We start from the raw sequence: 25,835 nt of genomic DNA, 5'->3' as shown, positions 1-25,835 counted from the left end.
TTCATTTAAATTATGTAGTAAAATCATTTTAATTTTAAGTTTTTAAATTTTGTATTGTCTGAGGTCCCCCAAGTCCGTCCCATGTGGAAGTGTGCCCATGAGGCTGGCTACATTCCCTCGCTAAGAAGTAATTATTTTGTTATTAATTTTATTATTGTTACCATAAAAAAAGTTTCATATAATACAAAAAAAATTGCCCATTTTCCTCTAAACCTAACTTCCCCTTAACAGGGCAGACCGCTGCGCTCGCGCGCATTCTCCCGCGACCGCCGCCCGCGCAGCACGTGTCCCGCCACACGTACCAAAAACGAGCGCCGCGTAACGAAAAACGTGTACCGCATACCGAAAAACTTATACCGCGTACCAAAAGTGAGTGATAGTGCCGAGGATTGGGAGTGAAGTGATTATTCGGTAATTTGTTAGTTTTTAGGTAATTTGTCAATTTTCTTGGTTTTGTGATGTGCTGGTAATAGTACTGTGAGGAAAAAGTTAGTTAGTTATCTAAAGTGGCCAAATATAAATGTTAACACTTTCTTATTATAGATTTTTTTTAAATCAATATTGATATATAGCACAAAGCAGGCCTAATATGAAAAACGAAATCTAAATGTCGTGTCGCTCTATAGCTCAATTGTTAATTAAATAAATAAATATTGGGGACACCTTACCCAGATCAACTTAGCCCCAAACTAAGCAAAACTTGTACTATGGGTGCTAAGCGACGATATACATACCCAAGTAGATAAATACATACATATATGAATTAAATTACATTACATACATATACATAGAAAACATCCATGACTCAGGAACAAATATCTGTGCTCATCACACAAATAAATGCCCTTACCGGGATTCGAACCCAGGTCCGCGGCTTAGCAGGCAGGGTCACTAGGTCACTACCGACTGTACACTTCCTTGGTCTAGGTTCTGTAAAAGGGCAACGACTATACATAACGGTACAGTCAGCTTAAAATGGTTTTTAACGTACCGTTTTTTTGGGATTTCCAAATACAGGGTGTAACACGAACCCGAAAGATTTTAATGTGGTTGATTTAACCTGTACTCCCAAAAGGGTTAGACAGAGCACATGTAACTGCTTAAGTGCCACTTCAATTGGCTAGAGTTTCCTATACTTAAAATAAAATATTTTATGCAGTGCACGAAATAAAGCACCACATAATTAGAAGAAAAATATGAACAGTAGTTATGTTTCAACATTATTTCTATTTAATATTTAAGTCAAAGAGAAAGATATAAAGTAAATGAATTGACCGTGACAACACTCCTCAGTATTTCATAGTAATTCCATTTTAGCAAATCGTTTTGACAGTTCTTAAATATAAGCTTATTTGACTAGTATAGGAAACTAGCCTATAGCCTATTAAGGGGTAGAAAAAAAAATATTTTTTATGTGTATTTGTTGTATGCCCTTTTGAGATATATGATGCTGACTGTACCATGAAAAGAGGTTTATGTATGTTTAGCGAACTGGATATTTAATTGGACTGTAGGTGCTTCTAAATAGAAAGGGCTCTCAAGATAGAACTACTAATGAGCACAGATGTAAGAAAGTAGTTAGAGATCCGATGGTTTACTTATTTACTTTTACGGTAAGAATATATTTGAATAGATACTTTGGCCATTCACTAGTCTATACCATTAGTACTATAAAATAATTTAATATGTAGGTTTAGTTATAAATTATGTAATAGTAGTTGAAGAAAACGGGTTACTTAACAGTTTTTATAAAAAAATAAACAAAAGATTAACTATGATGTGTATTTAATATACCTCGTGTTTCGCTTTACAGCATGTATAAGTTTATTTATATATTTAATACATCATTAATTTCTGTATTAGGTAATAAATTGAACACATGAATAACATTATCATTTTATATACCAGTCGTGTAAATAAAATAAATTATCTATCTAATAATATAAGAAACTGACTGACTGACTGACATATCAACGCACAGCCGAAACCGCTGATTCTAGAGGTTCCAAATTTGGCACGTAGGTTCCTTATAAGGTGTAGAGGAGCACTAAGAAAGGATTTTTTTTAATTCACCTCCTAAGGTGGTGAAATGGGGGTCCAAAGTTTGTATAGGAAAACAAGATTAGATTAATACGCGGGCAAAGCCGCTGGTAAAACCTAGTCTACAATAAAATTTCTTGCAAAATCGTCTCATAAATATGGTACAGTCGGCCAAGAAAGTGGTCTACCACTTTTGACAAAAGTTTGACACATGGTATGACGCAAGTATCATATACCCATGCATAGAGAGAGCAATTGTCACTGACATAATATTATTGCAAGGGGAAATCGATCTTGTTTTTCTCATGACGTTCAAACGAACCTCAACCGTAGGGTGGTAACTGGTAAACCACATTTTTGGTCGAAAGTACTACGCTCTTATTACACCGGACTTAGATGCTATGGGATATATTTTTGAGTAAGACGGGTACACCCATATTTTTACACTTGACTGTACACCAAATGTAATCAAATTTTTGACCTGATTAAATTGTTCTTAAGTGTACTTCTTTAACGGAAGTAGGATCAATGTCAGTGTAATAAATGAACCACTAACCAAATGTAGTGCCCAACAAAATGTAATTTAAACTGAACTCGTTTTGATATAGGATTTTATTGGACAGGTCACATTCACTGTCGGGGCTGCAAAAAAAAATTTTTTTTTTTTATTGATTTAAGTTTTAAATGATTCACGGTTAGTTTCATTACACTTCTTTATATTGACCGCGCCGGGGAATATCGGGACCTCAATAAAAATCAAAAAGGTAAACATGATCTTCGGCCCGGTCCCGGATAAATACTGAAATAAAATTGAAAAAAATTACCACCGGCGTAGAACGCTCGTTCGATAAACTTTATTGCATCTGTGCGTCCCTATCGCACTTACAGGTAGTGCGAAAAGGACGGCATGACGTTATACCGTTTATCACGTGACCGTGCTTGCCTGGATCATCTTTAAAGAGCTAAATTTAAAATGTAAAAGAACTCCGTTAAATCAAACATGTCAAATTTATTAATTAAATGGGTCATTTACGCAATTTCCTTAGGTACAGTCAGCCAATAAAGTGGTTTACCACTTCTCGACTCTATTTCAAACACATAAATTCAAAAAGTGGTGAACCACTTTTCTGGCTGACTGTACTTGTAAAGACACCTTACAAAGTTACATACAATTTTTAAAATCGAATGTGTTTTGCACTGTCTGCAATTTTTAAACGGTTTTTTTTCTATTAGCGAGTTTTTAAACGAAATTAAACCATTTTTAAACGAGCTATCTCTTAAAAAAACTACGTGAGTGACCCGTTAAAAATTAGTAGATCGTTTTATCTGACGCCAACGAATCAATAATAAAATAAACAGCTATGTCACGTTTTGTTTACATAATTAAAACGGTAAACATATGCTGTTGAATGTGGCGTTATGTAAAATATTCACATTAGGTTACAACGTTTGCATTTGTAATTTGTAAGAGATAAACCTAGTTATTTTAATCAATACTGCGTAACAGAAACAATACCTATATAAAAATGCTTTTTTGGCTTGTTTCCTGTGATCAGCCTCATACTTACCTACAGCTGCACACACTGTATTTCTTGTTGATCCTAAATTGTGTTTCAGCATACTTAATCAGAATAACCACCCATACTGAATGCTGTCAGAAGAGTCTGCTTGGTTAGAACTGCGACCTCAATAAATACAAAAATTTTCAAGAATGTCGGTTGGGTTAGGTAAAAACTACAACATCAATTATAGTATATTACCTATGATAAAAATTCTGCATGGTAAATATCGACATCGACTAAACAATGTTATGCACAAACAATTTATGCATAAAAACCATTCGGATGCACGAATTATATTCGGACAAACAGAAATATGCCTAGACAAATTATGCGTAACTATACCATGCCATAACATAATAAACAAAAGGTTAATTATGCCTATATTATAGATTATGCCAAATTCTGGATTGTAAAATTATGCCAAAACAAGGGGAACTCTATAAATTACGTATCGACTTTCAAAAGTATATCGACCCTAAACCCCGAAACGGCCAGTAATAATCCTATTCGGCCGACTTTCCTTCGTTGTTTATTTTTACCGCGTACTTTCTACAGCGCTCTGCTTGCGCCGGCGACGGCTCAACCGCATTTTTGTTACGACAACTTATCGTTACTCGGTTTTAATATTTTTTATTAGCTTAATTTGAACTAGAGATACGTCAAAATCGTCAAATATTCGTATTTAGATGCGATTTAGATAGGATATGTCAGTGTGAACAAATGATGTTTCTTCAGACAAAAAAATATCTTTTGACACATTTAATATTTGACGGATCATCAAACTTAAATTGGGTCGTATATTTCGTATGTTTTAGGAGGGGTTGTCAATTTGTCTTTAATGTTATTTATATGAAAAATAACATATTCTTATGGCTTATATTACGTATACACGCATGGGAGTTTATTAAAATCAGCCACTCACGTTTCATCAAAAATAAATAGTAGAAGAAATGGTTCTTCTACTAACCTCAGTGAGTGACCGATACTGATTAATTGATAATGTTAAAAAAACAATACATATATGATGTAAGTACTCAGCATTGGACATCACGATAAATGAAAACAACATTGAAAAAACCTCCCGCGCGACTGTCGTACCTATCATTCGTGACTTTCCTCTGTCTACTGACATGACTGACATATCAACGCACAGCCGAAATTGCTGGCCCTAGAGATCCCTGGCACGTAGGTTACTTATAAGGTGTAAAGGAGCACTAAGAAAGGATAAAATTTCACCTCTTAAGGGGGTTGAAATGGGGGTCCAAAGTTTGCATGGGAAAACAAGATTATGTACGCGGGCGAAGCCGCGGGAAAAAGGTAGTCCATACTAATATTATAAATGGGAAAGTGTGTGTGTCTGTTTGTTTGTCCGTCTTTCACGGCAAAACGGAGCTCCGAATTGACGTGATTTCTTAAGTGGAGATAGTTGAAGGGATGGAGAGTGACATAGGCTACTTTTTGTCTCTTTCTAACGCGAGCGAAGCCGCGGGAAAAAGCTAGTATTTTATAAAAAAAAAACGTCTTCATAGAAAATCCCTTTCACGTAAAAGAACAAATAGCTAGTTTCATTTGATGAGCCACACATTTAACGTACATTACGCATGGTCAGCGTTACGTACGTTACACAACGTAGAAAATTACGTGACTGTCAATTTGACGTCCATACGGCGGCGCCTTTCTCTGCCTTTGTCTTGTAGAAAGTTTATTTGACAGTTTGCTAATAAATTTGAATATTTAATTTATTTATCTATTGTTGTAATTTTTAGTACATCATCAATAATTATACTTTAGGTACGAACCTTCCGCGAAAAATAGACATTAAAATTAAATTACATGTACAAATCAAGTCACTCACTTGAATAATATGAGTAACTTTTAATTTTTAAATAGTTTTTTTAGAAATAAAACTATGGAAACGTTTCGAACACTTAACAGCGTTCGTGGTCAGCGTTTTTTTTAGCTTTGATTGCGATCCATTTCTAAAACTTAGCATGTAGCATATCTAGCAGAAAAAAAACGGTATACAGAATCTTTTTCCTTCTCCCCTTTGATGAAGTTTCATTTTAGTTATTTCCTTCATTTTAAACCAATTTAGCTATGTATTTTTTTACAAATGATTCAGGTCATCAAAGTTACTTCGTATTTTGGAAGAAAATCTTCTGATGTTGGCAGTTCAGTCAATGTTAAATTCTTTAAAATTAATTCTTAATTAATTCACGTGATTGAAAAAAAGCACACGTTCGCCAAAATTTAATGTCATCTGCTCTGACGAGGGCCTATCCAAAACACCTGAGAATAGATAGAAATATTACAGAACCTAGGATCCATTACTCAATCCCAAACGGTCCACCGAGCGTGTTACTTAAGGCGTGGACTATGTAACGATTTGTCAACGAGTTGAGTAACGCGTTAAATCATATACCGTTTCGCCAATCGGGAAGCGTTAACGAAATCCCCCTTCGTTATTTTAAAGGATTGACAATATAATCATATTTCCTTGGTGTAGAATATGTCTGGTGTAGATATAATTTCCTCAACGGTTGACTGGAAGAGAGCCCATTAAGGGATAAGTCCGCCTACATTGTATATTATTGACTCTGTAACCGCGTTTTTTTTTGTTCTTTCATGTACTATCAGCTGCAAAAGTGCATGTAGAATTTATCAATGAATTCATTCATAATTTCTCCATGCTTTGCAGTTCACTGTACAATAAAGATTATACATAATTATAAATTCCCTAAATTACATGTTTGTTTAAATTACTCCTATTTGACTTGATTGCCGTCATTTAATTTAAGCTTCATCTTAAACAGGCCAGGTAACAGAAAAAAAACGATATTAAAAATGATAAAACGCCATTCTCATTTCATTTGTGTCAAAATCGGTCACTCTAACTGGTTATCAAAGAAATGGCATGAATGCACTGACCGACATATTTCAATGAATCATATTTTTTGCTCACTGCTAAAAAGTGTTGTTTTTTTTCACTTTCTTTAAGTATTAGAAAATCACCAACACCTAAGTTATCTTATTTAGGTTTTAAAAGGCACGATTTGTTTTTCTAACATGTAAAATAACATTCCGAGTTTGAATCCGGGTAAGGGCATTTATTTGAGTTTTTCTATGTATATAAGTATTTGTATATTCTATAATACCCACAACACAAGCCTTCTTGAGTTTACCGTGGGACTCAGTCAATTTGTGTAAGAATTTCCTATAATATTTATTTTTATAGACGACCGGTCTGGCGCAGTCGGTAGTGACCCTGCCTGCTGTGCCGCGGTCCCGGGTTCGAATCCCGGTATGGGCATTTATTTGTGTGATGAACACAGATATTTGTTCCTGAGTCATGGATGTTTTCTATGTATATAAGTATTTATATATTATATATATCGTTGTCTGAGTACCCACAACACAAGCCTTCTTGAGCTTACCGTGGGCCTCAGTCAATCTGTGTAAGAATGTCCTATAATATTTATTTATTTATTTATTTATTTATTTATTTATTATTTGGACGACCGGTCTGGCTCAGTCGGTAGTGACCCTGCCTGCTGAGCCGCGGTCCTGGGTTCGAATCCCGGTAAGGGCATTTATATGTGTGATGAGCACAGATATTTGTTCCTGAGTCATGGATGTTTTCTATGTATATAAGTATGTATTTATCTACATATTTAAGTATGTATATCGTCGCTTAGCACCCATAGTACAAGATTTGCTTAGTTTGGGGCTAAGTTGATCTGTGTAAGGTGTCCCCCAATATTTATTTATTTTATTTTTTATTTATTTATTTGAAAAATAAGTACATACAGATAAATTATCGGATCTCTAACAATAAATTTTATTTCAGCAACATATGAGAAAGTAACATACTAGTGTATCTAAGTGATATATCATGTAAAGTGCTAACTAGTGTCAAGTGATAAGTGATGCTAACTAGTGATAAGTGAACCTGGCAAGATGATGAAAATGGCAGCCGTGTTGATGGTAAGAATTTTTACTTTTAATGACAAATTAAAATGATACCTAAAATTAAATGTTTACAACCTAAATGGTTATTAATGTTATTATTTTAGTTTACTTTTTTTGATAAGTATGTTTCGATACTTTATATTTTTTCACTTTATTAATTGTAAGAGGAACTTTTCTCTTTCGTTGGAGCTTAAAACCCGTGAGTGACCCCAAAATTAATAAACGTGCTGTGACGTAATGCGGAATCATAAAAAATATGTACATACATAGTATTATCATAACATTTCCAGGCAGGCAAGCACGGTCGCTTGATAAACAATGTAACGTCACACATAGAGGTATTTCACTAAAAAAGCTGGCCAAAATTATTTATATTCATTTTTATAAGTGGTTTCTGCCTATTTTCTTAAATTACTTGAAATTTACTTTATTAAAAATTATTAAAAAATATATTTTTGATATACTTATAAAAAGCTCTTTCATTTGATACGTAACACAATATAGAAACATTGATTTTTAATTTTCACTTTTACCCCCCAAAAAGTGGCCCCTTTAATTGAATTTTCTTAATTTAAATTACGTGTCCGTCTTTGGGTCACAGTTTTACATATGTGTGCCAAATTTCAAGTTAATCGGTTCGGCAGTTTCGGAAAAATTGGCTGTGACAGACGGATAGACAGACACACGAGTGATCCTATAAGGGTTCCGATTTTCCTTTTTGAGGAACGGAACCCTAAAAGTTCGATTGTATCTATTAAATTCATAACCCTTAATATGCTATGCAATGGAAGTACATTTGTGTCGCTTAACTTCAAATCTGGGTAAATCCATTCTGCTTTTAGGTTGAATTTATAAAAAATATAATATGATCTGAAAGATAATCAGCCTTATAGCAAAATGGATTTACCCAGTTTTGAAATTAAGCGACACATTTGTAACTTTCTATTAAGATTTCCTTATACAAACTGCAATGTCTTTTTACAGTCAACCGGGGTGGCTTTAAAACACAGGGGCGACTTTGAAAATCTAGTTTTAAAGTCATACTGTAAGTAAATTCGCGACTTTCTATGGTAGATTTACAAGAATATTTATTGATCTAACTATTTACATGAACAGTTTCAGTAAATAATTAATAATGTTAATTTTAAAGCCGCTCAAATACCATTAAAGCCACCCCAAATTTTCTTTAAGTCACCCCGGTTGACTATCTAAAATCCTGGGGAGTGCTGTAAATGTGAATGGAACCTTCTGTAGTGGAAAGCCACATCGATCGCGTTTCTCAGATGATTGCGATATCATCAATGGCATGCAGATTAGACGAATGTCCTGCAGCTGTGCACGCCAGCGCAAGGAAAACGGGCCATTATGTGTGAGGATTGTGGGGTGGATGGACCGTTTTGGTTGTGAAGTAAACACAAAGATGGCTGGATATAGACTGATTTATTAAATAAGTAAACCTACCCACATAGGTATTTATAAATATGCTACATCTTCCCCTTAATGAAAGAAAGTAGTAAACTTAACTGACTAACGAGCTTATACTTACTTACTACATTAAAATATGAAGGCCTTTACACAATGCAAATATAGCTAATACATTTCACGAATACACTTGATTTTCAATCTTATTAGTCTTATTTTCATTCTTATTAGTTAATATTCAAAGTCCACTTTCGCTGGCCAGATTCGTGAGATGCAGTATCTATAAGATTATTTAATCTTACGCATTGGCCGTAGAATATCATCTATTTACTAAACTTATTTACTATACAATATTTTATATGTTTATCTTTCCTATCCTAAGAAGTTATTGCTTGGCACTAGTATTGTACCAAAACTTAATGATGCACATAACATAATAGATACACAAAATGTGTTAAGATTAAAATATTTAGAACACAATAACTTTCCATACAGTATTTATAAAAGCAAATAGCCACTTACATAATAGTAATGTTTAAAGTATTTATGGGGTAGCTCTTAATAAGACATTAATAATAACTAATTTTTATTATAGCAGGTACCTAATCTGCTTTAAAAATTTCTAAGGTTTCTTTTATGCTACTACATACATAAGGTTCATTTTAGAATAACAGTAAGATAGGTACACATCTTATTTTATCTCTAATTTTAGTTTTTGATAAACAGTGATTTCAGTTTACACACCTGTACATGACTTATAAAAATATCTAACCTTATCTTAACCTAATACATAACATTTGTTATTATTGTTTAAGCTTTTTCTTAGCCTCGATTGCAGCAGTTCGCGGTAAGCGCTGATTATTATTAGGCCCTGGAACAATTGACTGCTCGGCCTGAGAACGTGTGTCCTGCATCCGCCCCGCGGTGTCGGATGCCGCGTCAAGCGTTTCACCCATGTCGTCGTAAATGCTATCGTCATTAGAACACCCTGCATCATCACCGTCCAATACCTCATGAGATAATGTGGGAGACGCATCCTCGGGTTCTAGTTTGATCAGATGCCGCCTGTTTCTTCGATAACGCTTGCCTGAGGCATCCGTTACGAAGTAGGATCTTGGCTGCGGCGCCCGGCCCGCGACACGCGCCGCGCGCCTCCGCCCGCCGGCACCACTCCCGTCCATAGCGATGATGTCATCGCCCGGCTGCAACTCCGGCAAGGCTCGCGCCCGCTGGTCGTGCCATTGTTTACTACGCACCTGATTACGAACTATATTGTCATAGTCGACAGTGTTGTCCCTATCCGGTACTAGTTTATTCTCATGAATTGGCAATCGCGTATTTAATCGTCTGCCCATTAACAACTGTGCAGGACTAGCGATTCCATCCCTCGGCGTGGCCCGAAAATTCAATAAACCTAAATAAAAATCCGCACCTGAGTCCAATGATTTTTTTAAAATGCTTTTCACGGTCCTAATCATCCGTTCACTGCGCCCGTTAGACTGAGCGTAGTTAGGAGACGACGTGGAGTGCATGAAGTTCCAAACCTCAGCAAACTTCTTGAACTCCCTTGACGAATATGCTGGACCGTTATCTGAGATGAGTTCTACTGGAATTCCGTGTCGAGCGAATTGATCCCTTAGTGCAAGGATAACAGAGGTCGAATTTATTGATCGTAAGGGACATACCTCGACAAAGTTTGAAAAGTAGTCCACTAAAAGCAAGTAGTTTTTACTTTTATACTCAAAAATGTCAGAACCAACTTTGACCCATGGCAGACCCGGTATGAGGTGCGGCACCATCGGCTCCCGCTGCGGCGCGGGCGCGTGCTGCGCGCAGGTGCGGCAGCGGCGCACGGCGCGCTCCACGTCGCGCGACATGCCCGGCCACCACATCACCTCCCTGGCGCGCCGCTTGCACCGGTCTATGCCGAGGTGGCCCTCGTGTACACGCGATATCATCTCTGACCTGAGACCGCTCGGAATAAACACCAGATTGTTCTTGAATATCACGCCCTCTGTATATTCAAAGCATTCCCTTGCGTCCCATAACGCTCGCACGGATTCATCAGACTCATGTTTCGAGACAGGCCATCCATTTTTCATATAATTTATTAAAACTTGACATACCTTGTCTTCGCGAGTGAATTGTCTTACTGTATCCATCCTGCAATCACTTATGCGCACCAACCGCAACAGGAAACAGGTTTGGTCGTCTACTTCTTGTGATACCTTATCGCTCATTAAGTCTGGAAGGGCCGCACGAGACAATGTATCCGCGATGAACATGTACTTTCCTGGTTTGTATACCACAGAGAAATCATACCTTTGAACCCGCAACATCATACGCTGCAACCGAGCCGGTACCGCGTCCAGTGATTTTTAAACAGCGCTTCCAGCGGTTTGTGGTCGGTCTCAACTACCACGTCCGATTTCCCAAATACATATTGATGAAACCTCTCGAGAGCGAACACAATGGCCAGCATCTCTTTCTCGATCTGCGCATAGCGCTGCTGGGTGTCGGTGAGCGTGGCAGAAGCGAACTCCACCGGCCGCTCCTGCTGCAGGATCACCGCGCCCAGGGCCTGGCTGCTGGAGTCCACGGAGAGCACGCAGGGCTGGTCGGGTGCGAACAGCGCCAGCACCGGCGCCTCACACAGCGCCTGCTTCAGCGCGCGCACCACGCTCTCCTCGCACTCGCCCCAGCACCACTCGCTGTCTTTTTTAAGGAGATTTCTAAGCGGAGCTACTTGTTCTGAATAACACGGAATGAATTTGGCAACATAATTGATCATACCTAGAAACCTTTCCAAAGATTTCCTGTCACTGGGGCTGGGCATTTCTTTAATAGCTTTTAATTTGTGTTCGTCAATTTTAACCCCTTCAGAATTAAAAGTATGACCCAGATATGTTACCTCATTCACAGAAAATTCACATTTTTCTTTATTAAACTTTATACCTACTTGCCTTGCTCTTTCGAGCAAACTCCGCAATCGGTTGTCATGCTCCTCTTGCGTGCCTCCCCAAACGATGACGTCATCGACAAACGAATCTACACCTTCGAGGTCCTCCAGCAGCTGCCTTATTTTACTGTGAAACACTTCAGAAGCCGAATTAATTCCATACGGCAAACGTAAAAATTGGTACCTACCATATGGGGTACCAAATGTGCATAGATCAGCACTGTCATCGTCTAGCTGGATCATCCAGAACCCGGACCTAGCATCCAACTTACTGAAGTAGCACGCCCCCTTTAACTTTGTCGCAATTTCCATTACCGTGGGTAACGGGTAGTGCTGACGACGTACTACACGATTCAAGGGCCGCGGATCGAGGCACACACGGAAACTCCCATCTTTTTTAGCAGCCATAACTATGGCATTTACCCACGACGTGGGGTGCGTCACTTTACGTATGACACCTAGGCTCTCCATGCGATTCAGCTCGGTCAACAGCTGATCCCTGACACCCAGCGGTATCCGGCGCACAGGACAAATGCACGGACAAGCATCGTTCTCAATAGGTATCTTATACTGACCCGGGAGTTTACCTAAACCACTAAACAAGTCAGAATAATCATCAATGTCTAACGAATAAATACGCTTTACGAGACCCAATTCTTTTAAAGCGTATTTTCCTAGTATACTTTCATAATCATCAGTGTCATTACCTACTATGACCATTTTCAACATATATTCTTGCTGCTTGTATATAAATTTAATGATACACGAACCAATGAAGGGAATAATATTACGACAATACGATTGGGCTTTTACACAATCGGTTCGTATATCTGACAGACTAAAACCTAATTTTACAAAATTAGATTTGGATATAACATTCAAATCAGCACCAGTATCCAATTTGAATTTATGTCTTACTAGTTTACCTGAACAAAATAACGGAAAAGATTCATACCACTCAGAGTCCTCGATGCGATTAATATCCTGTATAGTGTCCATATAATATAACTCGTCATCGTTCTCCTGTATCTGGTACACTTTGTTTGACTTACGACCGGGACACACTTTTTAAAATGACCTCTTTGCCCGCACAAGAAACACTTTACACTTTTAGCCGCGCAACGAGCCCCGCCGTCACAATTACTTTCCGCACAAGATGCACATAATCGCTCCCTCGCGCCCGCGGCCGCTCCCGCGCCGCCAGCCGCCGCGCCGCCGCCGCCGGCCGCCGAGCGCGCGCCGCCGCGGCCTCCGCGCCAGCCCCGGCGCGCCGTCCCGCGTCCGTAACCCGAGCGATTCCTCAACACATCTACCGACAAACTGTCCACGGACTCCTTTTTTACGCCTTCGATCTCCCGGTTCTCTTCGCTTGTTATTTCACCCGCCTGACATATACGTATAGCTTTTTCTAATGTCAAGCCGTCTGTGCGCAAGAGTCTATCCCGTACTACGCTATCCTTGATCCCGCACACGATGCGATCGCGTAGCAAGCCATCTTCGAGTTTATCGAACTCGCACTGTTGACTAATTATCTTCAAAGCGGTTACGTATTCATCGATTCCTTCGCCCGCCTCCTGACTTCGTGTAAAAAACTTAAACCGCAACATAATAACGTTTGGTTTTGTGCCGAAATGCTGATCAAACTTTTCAATCACCTTATCTATGTTATCACGGTCCTCTTTTTTGTCAAACTTCAAAGTGGTAAAAACATCGTACCCCTCGGGCCCAATCAGGTTTATTAATAAACTCGCTTGTAGATCCGTAGATTCCTTGTACACGCCCGACGCCTTCAAAAACACTTGAAACTGTTTTAACCATTTACGCCATGAATCAGCACGATTCGCCGGACCGCCTTCTAACGATAATTCCGCAGGAGGACGCGCGTGCTCCATTGTTGAAAACACGTATTTACTAAAAGTTCACTGGAATTGGTGTTAAGAGTTCGCACAAAACACTAAAATATATATTTTGTTAATTATTTCCGAGCACCGCTGCCACCATGAAGTAAACACAAAGATGGCTGGATATAGACTGATTTATTAAATAAGTAAACCTACCCACATAGGTATTTATAAATATGCTACAGGTTGGAGGCGAGTGTATGGGCGATGTCAAGCGTGGGTCTGTTTCCTGTCTTTACCGGTTCTATCGGACAAGGGAGCTGTGGAGGCGCTAGTTCTTTATATCAACACTAGCTTTTGCCCGCGGCTTCGCTCGCATTAGAAAGAGAAAAAAAGTAGCCTATGTCACTCTCCTTCCCTTCAACTATCTCGTGTCTGTCTGTGTGTCTTTCTGTGGCATCGTAGCTCCCGAACGGATGAACCGATTTAGATTTAGTTTTTTTTTGTCTGAAAGCTGAGTTAGTCGGGAGTGTTCTTCGCCATGTTTCATGAAAATCGGTCTATGATCGTACTATGTCGCGGTCGGGGGTTTTTTCAAAATTTTAATTTTTACATGATCGAGTTTATAATGACTACTCTAGGGACATCTCTGTCTTAGGTCATCGTTCGCATTGCATAACAGCCTGGATGCATAACTATTTATAATACGGAGTTACGGACCTAATAGGACACTAGGGAATGCTTGCGGTTTTGCTTGATTACATATTATACATAATATCCAGGAAAATAGATATTTGACGGCCAGTATACAGTAGATGGTCAACCAAAACTTGGCACTAAAAATAACGCGAAAATCAAAATTCTAACCTTTGCCCCTGATAATTATTTCATTTTTAATAGATTTTTGGGCATATTTTTATTTTGTTGTCCATTTTTTTTCTGGAAATTTTGCACTTTTTCTACTCAGAATCATGAGCTCTCCCGATTCTACTAGGAGACAAAAAATGTCCCAAAATTTCCATATTTTTTTTGTCTTCCTCTGAGTTACGATCAAACAAGTTGTATGAGAAATTGTAACTCAGTGGAAAAAAAATTGTGAGACATTTTTTTCCCCTGTGGAATCGAAAGAGCTCATGAATCTAAGTAGAGAAAGTACAAAAGTTCCCATATTGTTCGGTTCCCACAATTTTTACGCCTTTTTTAGTCCCAAGATTTGTTTCACCGTCTATAACCTAATATCTTAACCATTGTCCACCCCCACTCCCCGCAAAAAGTGCCGCCCACCCCCTCTCGGTTACATCACAGTTACCGCCTGTCAAAAACGTGAACAGTCGACCTGTCATATCTCAATCATACAAGCATGGTACGCGTTCACCTACACGAGCTTAGACTGTGTGCTAGGAACGCGCCTCTTTCATATATTTGATCGCCAGTGTCCGAAGTGTGCCTAGGTATTTTTTCTCTCTTTAGTTGCACTTGCAACAGTGAAATAAATAAGAAATGACCCGACTGCAACTATTATCTTGCACTTCTTAGTTGCATGATTCATTGATATCTTGTTATACGAGAGTTATTTACGGAAATCCGGCTCCTACACTTTGTTACCAGTAATATTACCGGTATTATCTCTGGATTACCGACAAATACAAATACCGACATTACATAACAACTAGTGATGTGACCAGGTTCTTACTCTCAGTAAGCACACCTCGGACACTGGCGGTCAAATATATGAAAGAGGCGCGTTCCTAGCACACAGTCTAAACTTGTGTAGTTGAACGAGTACCATGCTTGTATGAGTGAAATATGACAGGACAGACTAGTACACATTCTAAGCTCGTGTAGGTGAACGCGTACCATGCTTGTTATGAGTGAGATATGACAGGTCAACTGTTCGCGTTTTTGACAGGCGGTAACTGTGAGGTAAACGTGAGGGGGTGGGCGGCACTTTCAGCGGGAAACGGGGAGTGGCCTTACTGTACGATAGCTATGCTATTAGCCACTATGCACACAACACATTATGGTCCTTCAAGCCGGATACTATAGGCAGCACGTACATAGAATAAATATTTTAACAAGCACTTTGTGCACATCCCTAGTGATTAGTGACTAGTGATGCGTTACTGTAATGAGCGTTGAGCACTTCAAATTATAGACCTGAGTGGTTATAAATAAATAATGAGGCTTAGGAAATCTGGTCGAGATTTTATACTTAAGTATGTTAAGGATACTTGCCGGCTATATCGTAAAAATCGGCGAAGTGCGATTTAGACTTACCCACCGAGAATTCCGCACAAACCTTTTTTATTTATTAATACGCTTTGAGATTTGTTCTTGTGCATGTAAAACGATATGAGTTACCTTTTATAGTGTACTTATAGGTCAACGGGAAGTACCGTATTACTTTTGATACCTTTATATCATAAACTACATGTACCTGTCATGAATAACCTAAAACTTTTTTTTATAAATAATGAAATCAATGAAATGTATCAATACATTTGCAAAATATAGGCTTAGGTACCATGTGCAGAATGCGCGCGGATCCGCTTTGAATACGCTCGCAATCCGCGCGCAATCTGCTCCTACCCGTCCGGCGCACCGCCATCATTGCGTCCCGCTAACGCTGTGCTCTCAAAACGCCCATGTGTGGCCGAGCTTTAAGCTACAAAAGTGCATGGGAAATTTGTCAATCAATTCATTGATAATTTTTCCATGCCATGTAGCAGCTCACTATACATATGGCGTGGGGGTAGGGGTAGGGGGGTGGAATCAAATAGCAAAACCCCGTCTCACATAATAAATGAATGGCACCTTACTAGAAATTGTAATACCAAGAAATTCGATTTGCTATAGCACTCGATTATCCAATTCTAACCACAACATTCCCGGAACTTTCCTAAAACCGCAAATCGTAACAGTACAAAACACACGTAGACAATTCTGCGATTTTCGCACTTACCACCTTTCTACTGGCGGCAATACAAACATGATTAAACGCAGGTGACAATCGGTCTAAGGCCTCTTACACACAACTGACCTTTAGGCACTGGTCCCACCCCACCGCGAGCTAGTATGCTATGAGCTATCGGCTATAAAAACGAACAAAAGATAAGCGGCCCATTTTTTTTTTCAAAATTGTCCACCCCACTTTTTTTGTAACATGGGTATTTTTTTACACGATTAATACTCATAATCGCGAGCTCTTTCGATCCTGATAGGAGAAAAAAAATGTCCCAAGATTTCCATACATTTTTTCGAACCATCCATTCCGTTACCGCCATACAAAATGTATGAAAAGATGGTAACGGAATGAGAAAAAAACCTTGGGACACTTTCTCCTATTAGAATTGAAAGAGCTCGCGATTCTGAGTGGAAACCACATAAAAATTTCCAAATCAAAAAAAAAGTGGGGTGGACAACTTTGAAAAAAATGGCCCAAGCACTCCCGTGCAAATAGACACGGCGATATTGATAGCTCACCGCTGGGCGAGTAACTATAAACATCGCCGTGTTTCTCTTATTTACGCAGGGGTGCTTATCTTTTGTTCGTTTTTATAGCCGATAGCTCATAGTTTACTAGCTTGCGGTGGGACCAGTGCCTTACTGTGGGTGTAAGTTTATACCTTGGCAACCAAAGCACGCACACAGTCAATAACTTTATGGTTTTGTTTGCCCGCACGCACGGTTATGGAGTCTTATGTGACCTTAGGGCCCATATAATGTATAAGGATACATTCGGCGGGCATCGTAAAATTCTAAACTTGGAATTTTGTAGGAACTGGATTTTATCAGTATGAATCTTTACTTATGTTGAAGTATTTTAAGAGTTCTGTACAATGTCCCTTGTAGTTATATACGCTAACTTAGTTTTTTTGCTCGTTTGTTCATGCAATTTAGCATGAATATCGTTATAATGAAATTAGCCGATGACTTCTTCCGCTTTATTATATTTTATCCTTAAACATGTTAACATGACTTTACAGCAGCAGCGGTTGGTCCATGCAAGCCGATTGCCACCGGCTGCGGCTTACCTAAAATTCGTTACTAGTAAAATACCTAATGTTAAAGGTAGGTTTCTTTTTGCTTTGGTGTGGCCTAGCAGAAATTTTCACCAGCCGCCACTGCTTTACAGCTAACTAATGCGTCACGTACCTTACTGACATAACAAGATAAAAAAATAGACATATACAACAATAGGCATACACCTAACAAACATTTTATATAGGAACAGTTAATAAGAGCATTTCTTTTTTTTGCCAATATTTTTTTTTTATTGTTTTAGGGAATTTTAGGTCAATTGTACTCAGAATCACGAGCACTTTCAATCTCACTGGGAAACAAAAAGTGTCCTCATACATTTTTGTTACTTTCCTCTTTTGTACAACATGTACCCCATACAACATGTACGGAAAATGGTAACAAAATAAAAAAAAATCGTATGGGACAATTTTTTTAACTACTATGATTAGTAAAAGCTAGTAATTCTAACTAGAAATAGCATTTTTTTTTTTAAATATCACACTTCATAAAAGTGGCAAAAAAAAAGAGATGCTCATAACCTAGACTCCATCGAATTAAACGCGATAGAATACATTCGAGGTACGCGCGTTGATGTCTTTTGCTCACCCTACTTACTTACTACTAGGCTGAAAAGTATTACGTACTACGTACCTAATCCAGCTCTTAATTTCATTGATTTTTTTTACAAACAAAATTACGTTTCTTAAGTATAAACATAGGTTGATTTTTTGCTGCAACACGAAAAGCGAAACTGACTTTTTTTATTAAGTTACATCACATAGACACGTACAAACATATATTTTATGCTAATAGCCAATAATTTACATGCAGCTCAGTTTTAATACGGGAGGCTTTAGCGGATGTGACGTCATATTACACCGCTAAGTGATAATATTATATTACTACTGCTTACCGAATATCGGTAATTCGCTGAGAATCGAAGCAGCAGACTTGTACTGTTATATATTCTGTGGCGTTGCATGCGCGTTGCCACCCCATTAGAAACTTGTACACTCCCTTTTGCTGTGTTAAGTACACAGCAAAAAGGAGTGTACTAGTTCCAAGGAGGGTTCGGGTTGCCGACGACTCAAAGGACAATAGACGGAACAAATTAGTCTAAGATGGAAATTAGCAAACAAAAAATTTTGCGAATGCTTAATTCGGTTTGGTGCAACCGACCTTTAGTCTTCAAGTGGTATGAACATTTGACCCGAATTCGGAATACCGTAAGAAACGTCCGGTTCGGACGGAGGTATGATCTGTGAGAATTTATTTCAATTAATTATTGGACAGTGGTGGGGTAGGGTGTACTGTTAGTATGTTGATTTGAGGTAAGTAATTTGTTTTTTACGATCATTAAACTTGATAGTTTTTTCCGTTTTATAAATTTATCGTTATTGATTATTTTCGAGGTATATACAGACAGACAAAATAACACGACAAAACTTAACACAGAAAAAGGGAGTGTACGTTTCAAATGGGTTGGCAACGCGCATGTGACACTACTTGAGTTGCAGGCGCCCACAGGTTACGGTGACCGCTTTCCAATTTCCATAATTCGGACCGTATGCTTGTTTGCCACCGACGTAGTATTAAAAAAAATAAGGAAGTATGAGATTTTGTATATACTGAAGCTGGAGTTTTTGAAAAATAACTGGTTGTATGAAGGAAATTGCTTTCAACCTGGTATTTGTATTACAATCTATTTGTATTTTTTGCTGCGTATGAAAAAAAAACCTTGAGATCATAACAACTACAGCTTTTTTACAAAAATGGAATCATGTATCATTTAAATAGGTACCTATAGATGTTAAAACTGAGTGGTAGCTAAAGAATTACCTTGTACCTAGTAAAAGACTAGCCTAACACAAAAATAAATCCTTGCACATTAAAACAAGGCTCGTTTTGGTTTTTCTTTGGAATCCAAATAACAAGAATAATTACCTCCCACGCTGGGTCAATGCGGGTTGAAGATTTCACATACACCTTTTAATTTCTTAGTGGATGTCAAAGCGGACACCAGACTGCCATGAGCTGTGGCAAATGCCGGGATAACGCAAGAAGAGCTATAATGATCGACGACCGGTCTGGCGCAGTCGGTAGTGACCCTGCCTGCTGCGCCGCGGTCCCGGGTTCGAATCCCGGTAAGGGCATTTATTTGTGTTATGAGCACTGATATTTGTTCCTGAGTCATGGATGTTTTGTATGTACGAGTATGTAAGTATATATTATATATATCGTTGTCTGAGTACCCACAACACAAGCCTTCTTGAGCTTACCGTGGGCCTCAGACAATCTGTGTAAGAACGTCCTATAATATTTAATATTTGTCCTATAATATTTAATGATGATGATTTCTCTTCGCTGTTAAAAATATTTTGTTGAAATTTGATGACTGATCCGTCATCGTTACAAGTAGCTGCACAAACCTGTTGCCGCAGACAGTTACAACACGACCGGTTCCCAAACTGTAGCACTGGGGCAGCCATCTAATTTTGCTTTACAAAGGTTCTAACGTCTAAAGTAGCTTAGCTGTTAATACATATTACCAAACACATATACAGTGTGTTACCACCACCCGGACCTGTGCATCAGGTCATTCTATTCGAAAACAAAATTTTCTGACTTTTTAAGTATGAAGGCATAAAGTTCAATATGTCAGTGATTCACTGATTTAAACTTTCACGATTATTACACATCATTATTTTGACTTGCCTTGAAACGTTGGAGGTCAGTTTAATATGTAGTTATACGCGATTAAGTCCCGATTTTAAAAATAATGATATGTCAGTGATTGTTTTGACATGCACTAAGGTTTGAATTCGATGACGTCACTACATCGCTGACAGCGTTTTCGCCAAAATAAATAAAAAATTACACACATTTTTAATCGAAAATACGTAGTCATCATACACTTTTAATACCCAAAATCTATAAATGTGAGTGTTTTTAGTAAAACGTCCCACTTTGTCGGTTACCATTAAGGCGAGATTTACTTGTATCTTTATATGAATAAACTGACAAAGCGGCTTTATAGCAATCGAGAAAGTGGGACGTTTTTCCGTGCACACGCACAAATATTGTTTCTTTATGTCAAATACTACAGAAGACGATCATTTATTGTGCCAAATTCGATATGAGTCTAGTAGCCTATTGTCATTACTCACATCGCTCATACTTATAAGCTGTCATTGCCCTCACTTGACAAGTGGGTGTGCTGTGCAGTACATTGACGGCATTTTTTTTTGTTAGAAAGTTTATAAAGTAATTTTTTTAAATTATTAATTAAATTAAGTGCATCCTGGTTAAGTTAAATAACTATGTAAGAATACGTTTCTTTAAAAAAAAACAATCACCCCAAAAAAAAACCACTTGTTGGTAACACACTGTATACTAACTCCGTATCAGCTGTCTATACTTTACGGAAAATCTGTAAAAAAAACGTACCTAGCACCCAACAAGAAAAATGTACCGACGTCCACATGGAGCTATCACTACCACCCACCTTTGGTTGATTATCGGCTAGATGGCGTTAATATTAATATTTGACAATTTTAACACATCAAGTTAAGAATATGGGCCTTGTCACCTCAGGTTTAAACCTGTGTCGAGCGAAGGTGCATGCTACTATGCACTGCGACTATACATTTTACCGCATAGTGAACCTGATCTTGGATTTTGCTGCCAAAACTCGATGGCTGATGTTTGTTCATCACAAAACAAAGGACGCATTCATATTGTATAACTGACCTCTGACGTTTCGAGGACGGCGTTGTTTACAATTCTAATTCGCCCTTTGATTTAAAATCGAGAAAGTTAAAAATGTATGTGCAATTCGGCATTCCTACTTTTTTAACAATTTGCACGACGTTTTCTACCTAACCGTTGGTAGTTGGAACGGTTTCGAACGAGTGATTAATTCGGTTCATTATCTTTAATTAATTGGTTGCGCGGTTTTAGGTTGAAGTAGTAGGGCGGAAAGGTAGACTAGTTGACTTTTTAGAAATATTACTGAAGCGAACTTGGCCAATGTTTTATTTTTTACAATCAACTGACAGTGATATAACTTTTAAGTTCGAAAACCGTGCAATGAGAGTGCTACAAAAATAGTAGAGATCTGTTTCATTATGTATTCTCCTATAGTATTACGATTTTATCTATTTTTTCTATGGGATAAGTTGTCCTAGTTAAATGGCTGACCATCATACTGCATCCAAAACTTTATACAGTTACAGGTTCAGTGACTACGGTGGCATGTGGAATGAATTGTCGCCTGCGGTGTTTCCGGAGCAATACGACCTTCAAACCTTCAAGAAAAGAGCGTACACCCATCTTAAAGACCGGCAATGCACCTCCAACACTTGTGTTTCGGGTGTCCTGTCTGCTCGTTTGTCTCCTATCTCATAAAAAAAAACTATTTCTCTTGGATAGCAAGAAATGACGTCACACCCTTACGAGGTACATAATTAGATTTTACACCATTATTACCTCGGAATCTTTCGCATTTGAAAATATAGGAATAAAACGTTTTACCGAGAATTTAAAGATACACGTACATATCATAAACTCTTTTTAATGCTTTCCTCAGGAACTTGATGCATTAACTATGATTAATACCAAGAATAATAATGCTCATAAGAAAAATACTTCTACGAACACGGGGTATGAAGTTATATAATTAGTATCTACATTACGTGTAGTGTAATTATGTAGGGCGATAAAACTTAATATAATTTTTATATTAAGTTATTATCGAAAACCAATAAATTTAAAACTATCCTTGAAACTATAGTCGTTAATAAAATCTTAAATCAAGAGTGAACAGGCATCTTCTGGGCGAGCTCACTCCATCGTAGGCCACGTCTTTGCCTTTGACTAGTCTGTGACTAAGAGTAAGCCCATTTTTTTTTTTTTAATAATACACGGTGTAACATGAGGAAACCGAATAATTTTAACAGCGTATTCCTAATCCATACTAATATTATAAATGGGAAAGTGTGTGTGTCTGTTTGTTTGTCCGTCTTTCACGGCAAAACGTTGCGACGAATTGACGTGATTTTTTAAGTGAAGATAGTTGAAGGGATGGAGAGTGCCATGGGCTGCTTTCCGTCTCTTCCTAACCCCCCACTTCCCGAAAATGGGGTGTTGGATTTTATGCAATTTTCGAATGTAACGCAGGCGAAGCCGCGGGCAAAAGCTAGTGTTATATAAACTTTTCTGTTTTTTGCCTACTTTCAGAGTTATAAGTTATAAGCATTAAAAAAAACAATTTACTTATTATTTCTCAAAACAAAACGCTATTTTGATGGCGTTGATGCCGTTATCGGACATAATCTAACTATCCTCGTTGATAGATGTCAAAAAATAACTAGTAACTCATTGCAAAAATAAAGGATTTTTTTTTTAAAAAAAGGTAATTTTTTTATTTTAAGTGCCTGTTTTACGCATCACATTTACTTTTTATGTGAAAATACATCCAAAAAAACGAAAAAAAATACACAAAAAAAAACATTTTTTTTTGGCGAAAATTTTTTTACGTCATATAACATTTTATCTTTATTTAGCCCTCAGAAATGCGTACTTAAAATCTTTCGGACCGTGTACATATGACAAACTTAATTGTTAACTAGTTTTACACGCTTGTCCAAGTTAATAACTTAATAAAGTTTCTACAAATAAAGTTTCTAAATTATCCAGTATGTATACCTTGAAAACACACACACATACGCAAATAAAAAAAAATTGAGTTCTACTTTAAACCAGCCATTAACCAAATACCGATTTGCTCCGAATCGATTCGACTCGTTAAAAATGATGCAATTCCTTACGTTTCTATTCGATTTTCGCGTGATTTGGACCAATCTTCTCAAAAAAACCACATAGTTTTTACACCTGTACAACTAGCCTTAGCCTTATTATAAGATATTTCGGTATAAAATCGAATGTGTTTTATTTTTCTAACTTTAAATAACTTTGTACAGACAAATATAAAATATAGATGCTGACAAAGCGCCAAATATATGTATACACGATTTTATTGCTAATAAATTAAGGTTGTGGATATATATTTATGGCACTTTGTCCGTATCTTTATTTAATAGCTTGACTGTTTCAAATGCAGTCGCGTAAGTCATACGTAATCCTTATCACGATGCAAGTAAGTTTATTTTAAGAGTAATTTGAATATTCGAACTGCAATTTGTAAGTTTGTAAGTGCGTTATGAAACGGTCGAGATTCGCGTGGCCCGAGGAATGTTATAATCTGCTATTAAATCAATTAGTCGGGTAGGTGGTGCGTGAATGAAATGAAACTTACGAGATACCAGTACAGTGTGGGTAACTGATAAATACAGATTTTTTATTCATTTTTCTACTCCCGTAGTGTTATTCGTTATTTATAGTGTCGTGCATAGATCTTTAAAACCCTACATAAAAGATGCCAGCCGGGGCCTGGGCGCCCGCGCACCCACGCATACGATACAGCTCTTAAAGTATTGTTAGGAAGCCTTTAATGGATATAGCGAGGGTGCGCGGGGCGCCGGGGGTGGCGAAGGCGCGGGGGAGTGCGAGCGACAGGGTGAGTGCAGGAATATAGGGGAGGCCGACGCGTCAAAAAAAAATAAAGGAAACAGTGCGAATTTCACGAAAGTTATTCTAGAGAACTATTAAAAAGTAAGTGCATGGTCGTAGAAAAAGTATTGTATGCAACGGTGAAATACTCGTGGCGTCTTTATTAACAATTTTCGGCTTCGCCTCAAATTGTTACTCACGCCACTCGTCTTTTTTGGCCTCACTTATGAACCAGTTGCCACCCCCGTTGCATAAAATACTATAACGTGATACTAGAGCAATTTCAAGTTTTCATTAGACTTATATTGACCGGGATATAGACCGTGATTACCTTTTTGATTTTCGTCGAGCTCCCGATATTTCGACGGAGTTGCATGCATCATTATCACGGAAAACTAAGGCGGGTGGATGTCAAAGTTGCGTAGACAGCGCGCGATCTGCCCTTAAAACAAAAGAAATGCTACCTTATTAGAATTTAAAATTCCATTGAAACCAATTGTACATCTAAATGTACGTTGGGCGGCAAGTCTGCAACTCTGCATGTCATTTCTGCGAGCTTTCTATGGAAATTTGACATTCAAAATGACACTCCTCATATTGTTCAATGTAATAAATGCTTGCAAAGTTAGCTTAGACGCTCAGAACCTCCTCCTCCTCCTCCTTAGAACTTGTACACTCCTTTTTGCTGTGTACTTAACACAGCAAAAGGGAATGTACAAGTTTCTAATGGGGTGGCAACGCGCATGTGACACTGATTGAGTTGCAGGCGTCCATGGGTTACGGTGACCGCTTTACATCAGGCGAGCCATATGCTTGTTTGCCACCGACATAGTATTAAAAAAAAAAACGCAGTCATTTTATAGAAATTGCATATTATCAAATGTGTGGACAGTTCTAAAAAAGAAACGGATTTCAATTACGGTCAATTGCGGCATATTATATGAACATTGCCTTATTTTATTAGGCATCGTGCTTAAGGACTCTACGAGTTAAACAACATCCAGTAGGTACTACTAAGTACGTAAGGTTATCGGACTAACTTTCCTTGCCACACCTTGCAATCTGCATTGACCATGTAGAATTTCCTCGGCCTTTCTTTGGCCCAGCTAAGGGCTAGTGAAAGTTTGTGGAATTACAATTATTTAAATCTACTTTATTAAGGTATACCCAACTTTATCCAAATCAAGTTATGCCTTAAACTTTAGATCATACAGTGTACCTAGCAGTGGCGGAGCGTCGATACAACTCGACTCCCAACGGGTTCCCTAAAATTATCTAGTATCTGTAGAAGTCCATACAAAACAGATTCCAAAAACCCCTCCGGCTTTACCAACGAAAATTTTCACGCCCCGCCACTGGTACCTAGATTAGGGAACTGTAGTGTGCGATCCCTAGACCAGAATCAACTACAAGAACAAGTTTATTATGGACAGTTCCTCAAAAACTTAC

At 38.1% G+C, this 25,835-nt stretch overlaps 1 protein-coding gene across 4 annotated transcripts in view; it reads left to right on the top strand.

Annotated features, from left to right (window-relative positions):
- The window catches only part of LOC125237797 (rhophilin-2-B), a 212,781-nt gene that overhangs the window by 106,489 nt on the left and 80,457 nt on the right, over positions 1-25,835 (top strand). The window contains exons 1-2 of one of the 4 annotated variants that reach the window (XM_048144984.1): positions 287-411; positions 7,450-7,586. The exons of the other annotated variants lie outside the window; for them this stretch is intronic. Coding sequence (XP_048000941.1) covers positions 7,560-7,586 — 27 coding nt within the window. The 5' untranslated portion in view covers positions 287-411; positions 7,450-7,559. Of the gene's footprint in view, positions 1-286; positions 412-7,449; positions 7,587-25,835 lie in introns of those variants that run through there. 4 annotated transcript variants of the gene reach the window in all.

This window comes from Leguminivora glycinivorella, chromosome 22 (assembly GCF_023078275.1).
Source record: "Leguminivora glycinivorella isolate SPB_JAAS2020 chromosome 22, LegGlyc_1.1, whole genome shotgun sequence".
Classification (NCBI taxonomy): domain Eukaryota; kingdom Metazoa; phylum Arthropoda; class Insecta; order Lepidoptera; family Tortricidae; genus Leguminivora; species Leguminivora glycinivorella.
The sequence above is the reverse complement of the archived record's forward strand: the minus strand, read 5'-3'. Positions and strand labels throughout refer to the sequence as shown.